The sequence below is a fragment of the Tiliqua scincoides genome, chromosome 5 (assembly GCF_035046505.1).
Source record: "Tiliqua scincoides isolate rTilSci1 chromosome 5, rTilSci1.hap2, whole genome shotgun sequence".
NCBI lineage: Eukaryota > Metazoa > Chordata > Lepidosauria > Squamata > Scincidae > Tiliqua > Tiliqua scincoides.
The window spans coordinates 88,646,327-88,658,879 of record NC_089825.1 but is presented as its reverse complement, the minus strand read 5'-3'; the positions used below and the strand labels follow the sequence as shown (position 1 = coordinate 88,658,879).

General features: G+C 44.3%; 1 protein-coding gene across 1 annotated transcript; it reads left to right on the top strand.

Moving 5' to 3' along the window:
- Window positions 1-5,922: 5,922 nt before the first annotated feature.
- On the top strand, window positions 5,923-10,135 carry HOXB9 (homeobox B9). Its single transcript, XM_066628443.1, has 2 exons — window positions 5,923-6,436; window positions 9,900-10,135. Exons 1-2 carry the CDS (start codon window positions 5,923-5,925, stop codon window positions 10,133-10,135), a joined length of 750 nt encoding a protein of 249 aa, XP_066484540.1.
- The last annotated feature ends 2,418 nt before the right edge of the window (window positions 10,136-12,553 follow it).

Genomic DNA, 12,553 nt, shown 5'->3' with positions numbered 1-12,553 from the left:
CACTTTCCTGAGAGTAAGCCCTGTTTAACACAGTGGGCTTACGTCTGAGTAGACAGGCATAGGATTGCACTGTCAGAAGAATTGGCTGGATTTTAAGCCAGCTCATGCCCCTAGCCTAAGCACTGCTGCTTAGCAATAAGCAGAGTAGACTACATAGAAGTCACTCTGAAGTGTGTGCTGTGGAATATTCCTTTTTTTTTCCGAGAGAAGTCCCATTGATTGCAGTAGGGTTTCCAGCCACCCAAGTCCCCTAGAAGTTAACACCCTTATAGAAAAGCTTCCCATCTATTTCATTAGAACCCACAAATGATCCACCACCTTTTTTCTCTAAATTGATCCTTGCCTAGCTGGACTGCCCTAGAAAACAAATAGATTTGGATGGTGGTTTAGGAGTGCAGTTCAGGCGCACTGACTTCTAGTCAACTCCATTGTAATTGAAAGGGCAAACATTTTGGGGGATTCCTTTAAATGGACTGAAATCCCTATCCAATTTCAGCAATAGATACATTGGTCTGAGGAATGGTGCTTACGGGTTTGCAGTCTTAAAATAGCTTTCATGAGACTTAACTTGGCTTCCAAACAGTAAGAGAATTTCAGAGCTGGATAATATGTACACTGCATGGAAATCAGTGGACCTTTTCTGGAGCAAAAGGCTTGTTCCTGACCATCTTAAAGTAAAACCCTCCTGTTTGTAAGCCATGGAAGTGAAAGAAATGGTAATACCTGATACATTAAAAAAAATATATTATTGGGATTCCAAAGTTATAGGAATTTACTGCCTTCTAAAATGCATTTCTAGTGAGAAAAGGATCACATGGAAATTATTCCCCAGTTTCTATAATACCACAGAACAACTGGCGGGGGAGGGCTATTTAGTCCTTAAGGACTTGCATGCTTAATAAAATTACTGGCTATTTAGAAAGGAATTGTTTTTTTCAAGCCAAACCAAAGCTTGGCATGTAAGGTCCAATCTGGTATGTGTTGGTTTAGTTTCCGTCAGAAATGTTATTCGGATGTTATTTTTTTCCCCTGCCAAGTACAAACAATGAAAGTACTTTTGAGTAGTCTGCGGGTTCAAAATTTCAACCCTGATCAATTTCAAACCTGATCTTTGGCTATGCTACTTTTTACCTTGTTGGCAACAGATGTTAGATTAAGTTTGTAGAAAATATCAAGGGTCTTCAAAGCCATCTAAGAAATCAATTGAACTGTTGTTTCATTTTAATCTTTGAAATCTACTCCCTGCTCAAATGGATTTGTCTACTACCTTGCTCCAAATCCCAAACTGGAATCTGTCTAGGATACAAACCAAACAGGGAATTCCAATTTCCACAACCATTTGATTCAGATGGATTAAACTGCTTCAACTCCATATTTTCCAGTTTGAGGAACGGGATTTTTGGCCACCACATGCAGGTGGCTCTGTTGAACTCTCAGATGAGTCCTGGAAATTGTCCTTTAAAAAATATTAAGTGAATACAATTTCCCCCTTTGTGTCTAAGTGCTTTGAAAACAGTTCTCAAAAGCAAAAGGGAAAACAGTTCTCCAAGCAAAAAGGCATGTTTGGAATTTAAAAAAAATAACACTTAAAATGTTCTTGAATTGCCATCTTTAAGGAAATAAATTCCACAACTGAACAAAATCGTTACCTCCCTTCAAAACAGTACATACACACGGACTTGGCCATTTAGCCTCCTTCAAAAGGATGTGAGGGAATGACCTACATGGCAATCTATATTTTTAAAAGAGGAGAAGAAATTAAAATTAATACATCCCTGGATAAAACTCTAAAGCATGGGAAAGTAAATGGCTTTTGCAGGTCTTCTTGTGTGGTTTCCTTCACTGGGGAATCCCTCAAAGCCCTGGATTCTACTTCAGGGTGACTCTCCTGAAGTCATTTTGTTATGAATTTATATACTCCAGAAAATCATATACTCAGCTGCTGACATGCCTCATAATTATTTATAGGAGGTGCCTAAGGATTTTCCAAGAATGTATTTATTACAGGTAAAACATGGACAGTTTGTCTTGGAACACACTGCACAGGTGCTTCCCTTCAATTAATGACTAGGATATTTCATAGTTACTTAATTTTTAACCTCCTCCATAACAACAGTCAAAAACTGTTTATCCATCACTGATCTAAACACTCGCCAATCAACAAGACTGTCTTTCTTTGTCCAGCACAAATAATCTCTCATCTTTACTTGATGCTTCCTTTCCCATTACAAAGGTTTGGAAAGTGCCTTCTCATCACGTAAAAATTATTGGCTTAAAAAAAAAAAAAGGCAATAATTTCTGGAAGATCATGTAACCCAATGGATTTTCAGTTTGGAGTTTTTTTTAAGGAAGTTGGGAGAATCAGGCGCTGTACCATACATTGGACAGTTGGAAATTGCTTGTAATGTGCACTTGTTATTGGCTACATTGGTAACAAGATGTCTTTGATAGGAAATATTTTTATTTATTTTGGGAAATGTTGTAGAAATTGACAAAGTTGGGTCTGATTAATAGTGCAGGACAGTTGTGGTGTACACAGGTGAAAGCTAGAGTTTGTCTTAGATGTGGTGAAAAAGAAGGTCAGATGGGTCTTTCTTTTAATACCATGTTGGTTCTGGTTCTGCAACTTCTTACACTTTTTTTTTTTTTTTACAATAAATGATCTTTTTTCCATATTACTATTGCCAAATTGCTTTCTAATTTTTCATGAGAAGAGAACACTGATTAACCACTTTCAGCTCCATTGATTTCAATGGGACAGTTATGCACTGGTTAAATTCTGCCCATGACTAAAATCAATGGAATAAAAAGTGCTTAACTTTGTTTGGATGTGCTTGAGATACTTATGTTTCAGGTAGATAGTAATCCTCGAAAGAAAAGCTCTCTCTCTCTCTCTCTCTCTCTCTCTCTCTCTCTCTCTCTCTCTCTCTCTCTGTATGTGCCATTCCTCAATCCAACAGTCCTATATGTCTTCCTTTCCCCCACTATTTCCATCTCATCTAACTTTCTCTTTCACAAAACTATGCACATTGAACAGGTTTGCTCCTAAGTAAGATGCACAGAGTGAAAGAAACTTACTCTCAAGTAAATTTCCCCAATATTCACAGTGATCTCTCCCTCTCATTAGTAATTTTTTTTACTGATACTTAAAAATCTTTGCTACAAAAAATAATTTCAACTTGTTCTTATCTATCTATCTATCTATCTATCTATCTATCTATCTATCTATCTATCTATCTATCTATCTAGTCTGCAGTTTCTATCCATCAATAATCTATGCTGTATTAATCCATTTTAGATCTGTTTTACTGTCCATCTCCCCCTCCCCCCATACTTTTCTGCACAATGCACTCAGACACACGCATCCATTGGGAGAAGAAAGGACAATTTTTCTTTGTATTTGCTGTTGTTGTTAGGTATATTTTCCCCATAGCAGGAATTACATTACATAAGGACTAATTCACGGAGGACATTATCTCAGTGGAGAGCCGGTTCAGAGTGTATTTACAGTCACAGAATGTCCCTTTTACTTTCACCAATGTAGAAAATTTCAGGAGCATTGGATAACCTTTGCTGAGGGCACTCTGATGATCTCACTTTTTTCAGTGCTGGGGGAGTTGAAGGCTGCCTCTGGTTAAAGCCTCCCTTGTCCACTTCCTCCTCTGCTAGAAAGAAAAACGGAATCCCCCACGTTGCAAAAGACGAATTTACGAGGGGGCTTTGTGATATCCTTGACAGAGACAAACAACTCTGTCCACGATGTAGTTAAGCCGGTTCCTATAGCTATATCAGCAGTCCTATTGGCTTTAACGTGTCACACACCCTGCGGTCCTAAATATACTTACTTAGAAGTAAATTCCACTGAAAGGAGTGGATGTAAGACTGGCACGTAAATGTGTTTAGGATCCGAATGGTCTCTCTATACTCCACCAGCAGAAGGTCTCCTCGGGAGCAAGCGCGTTGTGAGGTGAGCAGCTGGATCATCGGCTGGAATCCAGAAGGGTTTAGTTGAATCTGGAGCATCAAAAAGGGTTGCGGAGGAGGAGAGGTCTGGGGGTGGAACGTGGGTCTGAAACGTGCAAGACACCCCCTGGCTTTATTTTCTTTTTTCCCCCCTTTCCCTAGCACTCCTTTTCCACAGGCAGTAAATTCAAGGCTATAAAAATCAAAGAAAGCTAATGTAAGTTTTATTCAACTATTAACCGTCTCAAGTCTAACGCCTTCTATACGGAAACAAAGAGGATCAGTACCGGATTGGACATTTTACAAGGGTAGTAAAATTAAAGTGCGTGTATACGGCGGGGAGGGAAGGAGGCGAGAGAGGCAAGGCTGGCTTCCCTCCCCCACCACGCCTGCCTCTGCCCTGCTTTCAAAACAGACCCAGCGATTGAGAGCCCGGCTGAAACCCACAGACCTGGTCCCTCTCCAAGCGGAATCTTGAGACACAGAGCCCAATCCTATGCATGTCTACTCAGAAGTAAGTCCCATTCGAGTCAGTGGAGCTTACTCCCAGGAAAGCGTGGGTAGGATTGGGCTAGCACTCAGGTAGATGAACGTGTGCTCTGGAACCCTGCTTGTGCCTAGGCAGGTAGACAGGGCGCATGGCCAGAGGTTCCATCGCGTCTTTTAATTACGTGCTGATCCTATGGGTTGGACTAAAGGCATAGATTTCACGCAGGCAGGCAGGCATGATATGATATGATATGATATGATATATCATATATATGTATATATATATGTACATATGTGTGTATATATATATGTACATATGTGTGTATATGTACACACATACACACACACACGTGTGTGTGTGTGTGTGTGTGTGTGTGTGTGTGTGTCCGTGCAGATTCACGCCCCGTCCCATGCACGCAGGCATGTATGTATATATATATATATATATATATATATATATATATATAATACGCACGCAGCAGTCTTCAATATATAATACCCACGCAGGCATGAGTGTATATGCAAGTCCGGGACAGTTAATGTTTAACGAGGGAGGTGGGAAAGGCCACCAGATCAGGAAATTGGCCCTTGAAAAAGAAACTGCTTGCAAGTCAGAATCCTTCTCGAGATCCAATATCTCTTCCCCCCCCCCCGCCCGCCACACACAAAAACCCTCCTTAAAAGCCTTTCCTTGTAGCCGGGCAAGGTCTGATTGCCCCCCCCCCCTTGCAGAAAAACTTTAGAGGAAGCCAGTCCATTAATATTGTATTTTCCCTCAGCTAAATTGCCTTTGGCATGGGGGAGGGGGAGAGAGAGAGAGAGAGAGAGAGAGGAGCCCAGAATGGCAGGTTATGGGTTTAGACGGGGGGGGGGGGAGAATTGCCCAGGAATATGGAAGGAAGAGAGAGGGCGACCATCCAGCATTTCTCTTTCATGTTTCAGAAACACACACACACAGGGGAGGGGAGGAAGAGAAATCTCTGACCCCCCCAGCCCTGCGTCCACCCCCCCGCGTCCCCTCCCCTGCCCCCCCCCCCCGCCGCCTGCACTGTGCGCTCCGCGCCTTCTGAACTGGCGAGGCTGTGCAAGCCGGCATGATCAACCCAGCCCAATCCATCCTGGATGTGGAATGCGGAGGGCGGCGTGACAGCCCCGCGCAGCCCCCTCCGCCGGGATTGATTTACGCCTGCCCTGACGCTTTATCAGCCTCACGAAAAAAGTTTGACCAATCATTTCGCGGGAAGCTCCCAACCCGGCAGTCCCGACTGTACTTTTTTCTTGGCTAGGAAGTTGATGCTGGAGGAGGCAAGGGGGTTAAGCCAGAGGGTCGCCTTTTCTGACTGCTGCCCCCCCTCCACCTATACCTGAATGCCTCTCGAGCCGGCTTAGGTCGAGATCTCCTCTCTGTCCTGGTGCTTGCCAGCCTGCCGCCCCCTCCACTGAACCGGGGGGCGCGTATGATGTCCAAGAATGTCCATTTCTGGAACTCTTAGCAATTACTATGTCGACTCCATTATAAGTCATGACAGCGAAGACTCCTCTCCGGCCGCCAAATTCTCAGCCGGGCAGTACTCCAACTCCAGGCCAGCGGGCCCCACTGAGCACCTGGAGTTCCCCTCTTGTAGTTTCCAGCCCAAATCCTCCGTTTTCAGCGCATCCTGGACGCCTCTGACGCCCCACACTGCGGCGACCCTTCCTTCGGTCTACCACCCCTACATCCAGCATCAAAACATCCCTACCTCCGAGAGCAGGTATCTACGGAGCTGGCTGGAGCCCGTGCCCCGCACAGAAAACATAGCCGGGCAGGGACCCGTTAAGACAGAGCCGCTGCTGGGACACCCCGGGGAGATCCGTAAACAGGGCACTCAGGAGTACCATTTAGACACGGCGGCTGGAAGGGAAGGGATCGCTGCCACCCAGAGGCCCAGCTTCGAGGACAATAAAGTTTGTGAAGGAAGCGAGGACAAAGGCAGGCCAGATCAAAGTAAGTTATAAACAGTGAGGAAGTAAACAGCATCAGAACCGGAGGGGGGGTGCCATAAAACGGCACAGTGGGGGAGGGCAGCTCTCAAAAGAACAACCAGGTCTTGAAAGAGAACTCTCTCCCCTGCACCCCTCCCCCCCAACCCACTGGTGTTAATCTGAGGTTGGGGAGGGGGAGCTGTGGACATGGGAGGATGACTCCCTGATTCCAATTTTGTTTTGCAAGGGGAAAAAAAAAAGTTCAGTGCAATATGATGCCAGGGGCCCGGGGTGGGTGGTGGGTGGGTTGGGGGGACTGAATGCTGCTCCACGCTGCTCAGCCAGGGTAACTTGAAAAAGTGACCTATTTTGTCTTTCTTCTTTACTTGTAATGTTGGCAGAGAGAGAGAGAGAGAGAGAGAGAGAGAGGACTGAGGTGTGTGTATATAAAGGGGGGGAGTTGGGGAAGCGTTTCAGGACGGGATGTGGAGGAGATATCTGCTTTTAAAAAGGGGCGAAAAGTTCACGTGGAGAAGGAAGGAGGGGGCTTTGTTCCTCGGTGCCCTTGTTTACCTTGAAGGACCCCCGGTTCCCTAACGTTGCTTTCTCCTGTCACTCTGTCGTCTCGATTGTTGATGGTTGTTTATTTATTAAATGCGGCACCCGACGTGCCTATGAATATTTCAGAGCCGCAGCTCCCCCCCCCCAACGAAACAGTAAAAATGGGAAACGAGCTTAATTGGATCTTTTATTTGCTAAGGGGAACAGGCTGGCAAAGTCTTAAACTTAATCGTGTGCTCCGCTTTGCAACCTGGTGGTGGATGGTGGCTATTAATGCGTACCTCCCCCCCTTTAGAGCAGAAACCTTATGAAAAGGGATTTTGGAGTGAGAGTGGGGAGGTGCAATGAAATATAATAGAATTTTTGCCTCATCCTGCAGTGTGAGATTCATCCTTCTCAATGGGCTCTAAGAATCTGGATTTATTACAGGGGGGCAAATCCCCCCATCCACCAGGATTTTTCAAAGAACTCAGTTCAATATTTTGGTGGTGTGGACATGAAAGTCTTGGTCTGAAAGCCCTGCTTGCTTATTTCACGTAGGCAGTGGCAGCTGAAGCACTTTGGGAGGAAACATGTAGTCCTGCGCCTATATCAGCTTGCATCACCATCTTTTCTGATATTGGGGGGGTGGGGGGGAAGAAGACCACAATCCCAATCAAGATTCGGGAATCAATGCGAACGCCCGTTTCCATGTGCTCATCGGTTCAGTCCTGTTTCTCCTCCTAATATTGCATTCAATCTCGTACAGTGGCTTGTGTGCGTGGGTTGGGTTGGGACATTGGGCAGAAATTTCGATTGGCACTGGGGTGGATACTTGGAGGTTGTCCCCTTCAGCTTATGTGCCACTCTCCCCCCCCCTTTCCCCCACCCCAGCCTGGGAACCGAAGTTGCCTATATATATATATACAGGCAACTTCAAAACCTTGCCTGAGAAAACAGCTTGTTCCAAGGGAGCAGGTACTTTCCGTGGATGGCGTGTTTAGTGGAACATGAAAAGAATTGGGGGGGGGGGGGAGGAAATAAGGATGGAAGGGGGAGGCTCCGTCCCAGGAGCAGAAGTCAAAAGCCTGGGCAGTCAGGCTCCTTCCAAATCTGGTCTGCTGTTAGCCAGGCTATCCAGAATGCAGCCCTAGAAATATTGCGCCTGTGTGGTGTGGTTTCTTTTCTTCCTCTTTTTTCCAAGAGTGGCGTGCCAACAGAACATTTCTCATGTTTTGCTTCCTGTTTGGGGAATAGTGTGAAATAAAAGATAAACTGGCTTTCCTGGGGCAGACGTCATGATTCCTTGGAAGTGCCAAGAAATCATACAGGCACATGCTCAAACCCAGGCGCGGTTGGAGGGAGATTTCACCCAAATGCCATTATTGGGGAGGCAGCAGATCAATTATTAACAGCGCGCCTCGTCTTTTAATATTTAATTCCTCCTGTTAGAGCCCGTCTCTTCTGCTGCTTGCTGCTGCGGAGGAGGAGGAGGAGGAGGAGGACGCGGCTGGCGAAGGCAGGGAGGCGCGGAGCAGACCGGGGTCTTCTGGACCGAGTGCTGAAGGCATTTCACGTCCCGCGGAGGGGAAGGCGGGCAGGGCATCGCGACCCCTCCGGCGCCTTTTCATAGGAGTACGAGTTTTAAGGGAGGCTGCTTTTAATTTCAGAAAGGCATCCAGGGGGTCAGACCGAAGTTTGCTTTCCACTGCAAAACTTCGCCTCTGATTCCTCGCCCTTTGATCCAGATTTCAGGTTTGGGAGAGAGAGAGAGAGAGAGAGAGAGAGAGAGAGAGAGAGAGAGAGAGAGAGAGAGAGAGAGAGCAAGCGCTGAGCCACCGGGTTAGTCCAGATTTTAAGCTCAGTCTAGTTCCAGGTTAAGACTACTCTTTTCAAAAGTTCCATTTCACCCAACTCCTCTCCTTTTTTTGGTCCCATGTAGTCCTATTAATATGAAGGCGGCATAAAAGGGAACGGATTGTGAATTCCAGCTTCAGCCTTTCCTCTAGGACTCCATGCGGCAATGAAGTGGGGTTTTTTCCCCCCTTCTTAAAGTACTATGTGGTCTAAAATAATAACATTAGGCAGAAGGCATAGACCCTCTGGGACTTGCGCTGGAGAACTTCTGAGGAAATAGTGCCCCTTGATACCTCACCCCCTGCGCCTCCATCACACTTTGTGGTGTGATGCAAAAAGCCTTTCCTGAGCAACACCAAACCAAACAGTCCACAACAGGCAGTTTTCCTGTGGGTAATGGAGACACAATATCATGAATTTAAAAGAAAGGAGAGAGAGAGAGAGAGAGAGAGAGAGAGAGAGAGAGAGAGAGAGAGAGAGAGAGAGAGAGAGAGAGAGCGCTAAATGCTTCATAGTTTTTTTAATGAGTTAATATTATATGACACTCAGCTATGTAAGTAAACAAAGGCACACCACCAACCAGACAAGTGTGTGAAAGATATAGCTATATAATATAGTATGACTATGACAATATACTCCTCCTTCAGGTTGTTCAATAGCTGCCTAGTTTGTGATAGCTAACAGCACAATCCTACACGTTCCATTGTGTTCAATGTGGTTTACTCCCAGGAAAGTGTGTAGAGGATTGCAGCCCAATAGTCTTCCAATACAGGTAGATGCCTACCTTCTCCTTCCTTCCTTCTTTCCATTAGCCCCTGTCTCATCCTGTGTGCATACTTGCACATTAAAAAAAAAAAAAAACACCATATCCTAGTAGGTTTACTTTGTGCAATTGGTTTTTCAGGGTCTCTTCTGTTGTAATGCATATAACTCAGTTGGTGCCCTCGTCACTCATGCTTATCTTCTTCTAGCTCAAAAGTTCTTTATGATGGTCAGGTTAAAGTCTGATGATGATGGTTGAGCTAAAGTCACTTGAGGAAGTCAAACAGCTGACTGGACTATGCTGTGTTGTTGTTTTTTTCTTCCAGGTAACCCAGCAGCCAACTGGTTGCACGCTCGCTCCTCCAGGAAGAAACGATGTCCATACACCAAGTACCAGACCTTGGAACTCGAAAAGGAGTTTCTGTTCAATATGTACCTAACCAGGGACCGTAGACACGAAGTGGCCAGGCTCCTCAACCTGAGCGAAAGACAAGTCAAAATCTGGTTTCAGAATCGCAGGATGAAGATGAAGAAAATGAACAAGGAGCAGGGGAAAGAGTAAAGGTCCTCTCTCCTCAAGTCTTCTCCTCCAAACTTATGTTGCATTTATGAACAAGGACTTCGAAACGGCACTTGAGATGTCAAGCAAAAACCAAGCCAAACCAGAAACAGATCCCCTGGTCCACATGCAAAAAGTGATATAATGATTACACCTGCTTGTTTCCATTGCTAAAGCTAATGCTAGTTTGAGGATGCATTTTTTTTGTGGTGGTGGTGGTGGTGTGTTACTGATATAACTATGGTTTCAGCTATAAACACAAGTGGGTTATTTGGATGGTCCACATCGATCCATTTAACTGAATGGCCATTTTTTAAAAAAGGAAAAAAAATAAAAGCACCCAAAAGACAAGAAAGCTTGTGCCCAACCAAGGGGCGCATTCCACCTGAGAGTTCCCCTGAGTAAGCCACACTGAACTGAATGGGAGTTGCGCTGGAGCACTGGGGGATTCCAGGTGAATTGTGCCCCCAAACATACCCCATCCTATGCCCCTATGCTCAGTGAAGGGAGATAATAACATAGGTCTATTTCAGTGGAGGTCACAGAGGAGCAGGAGAGAACCAGGTGGGGATTTGCATAAAGTGAACCATTCAACTTATCAGCTTTTAAGGGCTCACATTCCTAAGAGCCAGAAGAAGTCCCATTGCACATTTGAGTCCCCCTCCCTTCCTTTACATAAATCTACCTGTGAGAGAACATTTCCAATAGAAAAATTATTTACATAGCACTGTCATTTTCACAAATCAACACTACTTCCAGATCAAGTGGTGGGGGGGATGTAAGAGCGACCACCAAAAGAAACTGAACCCAATCTTTTGCGTGACTCCCATTCATTTCAAGGGGCTTGCAGAAGAGACCCTCCTGGGGCTTCTAAGTTGGTTCCAACTTTTAAGAAAACTGACTGGCAGGAAACAAGCCCTTCCTGAGTTGTGAAAAAAAAACCCAAATTAGTAAAAGTGAAAACAAAACTCATGTTCCTAGTGTCCAACTATTTATAATTTATTGTGAAAATGAATGTTGGGGAAAAAAACCATTCAAGTGCCAAGTATGTAGGGCATGGGGTCTCTCCCTGAACCTGTCTTTTTTTTTTTTTTTTCCCTTCAACCAGGTTTCTGCTCAGAAGTTTTATTACTTGAATGTTCTCGGAATGTTTTTGACTGCACCCCATTACTCCTGGAGGACTTACCCATTTTCACATGAAAATGAATTTTGAATTGGCATAAAAGGGGCTGATGGTCTTCTGGAGAGGAATGGTCGTTGTTGTTGCTTTAAGAAGAAAAACAAAACTAACAGATATATGCATCATTGTTTACAAAAGAAAATCCATTTCATACCTGGAAGAAGGGTTCTCATCTCTGCTGGAATCCACAACCCATCACCCTGTAAAAACCACTCCACTTCGGATCCCATTTCCTTTATGACTGTTTAAACTAGTTTTTCCCTCCCTGTTTGGTGGGACGGGGAGGGGGCATAGGTAGGTAAAGTAATTTTAGTACAAGGTGATTATATGGTGTGTGCAGTTTTTTTGTTGTTCCTTTTTACTGTACCTGTAATTGTGCTTTTGTGCCTGTTTTCTGTGACTTTTAGGAATATAACATGGAATCTATACCTGTTAGTTCCAGAATTGGAGAGGCATAGGTTTTCCTTCACTTGTACATTCTTCCATTCTGAGCTTCCAGTATCTTTCTAGAGATAACACTGTATGGTATATGGTGACAAGTGTTCACATAACAAAACAAAGGGGATGGGAAATTGAGAGAGAGAGAGAGAGAGAGAGAGAGAGAGAGAGAGAGAGAGAGAGAGAGAGAGAGAGAGAGAGAGAGAGAATTAATATGTATCTTTCAGGTGTTTTTCTGGACAAAACAGTCCCAACTGAGAAATCTAATTTCATAGAGCGTTATATAGAATTTTTATACCATTTTTGCCTGCTGGCAAGCAGTTGTTCTTTAGAGATTTGATAGGCATATTTTGACCTTTCAGGATAACTGGTTCGCAGGGTTCTCCGAAAATGGAAAGTAAATAAATCATTTAGGTAAAAAAAATGCATTTTTAGAAGACAATTTTAAGGTTTTGGTCCCTTTCCTTGCAAGCTTTAGAATGTTTGATATCCTAAATAAGTTTTATTTGGGGGGAGGGAATTACAGGGACAATCCTCTATAAGGCAAACAGTAGACAATTGCTTTATATAGCTTAAAATCTTAACGTGGGGGGGGGGGGTCCCAGTGTCTTAAATCTCATCAGACTTCATTTTGGGCTAACAAAACCAATTTTACAGTGGTATTTCTAAGGAAACATCCCAAGTTTTTGTTCTTCTTGTAAAAAGAAAATGGAAATTTAAGACAACACATATGTTACCAGTATTGTGAATTTATAAGGATGCCTCCTGCATCAGCAGAAGTTTGTAGAATTCTGTCTGGTGCC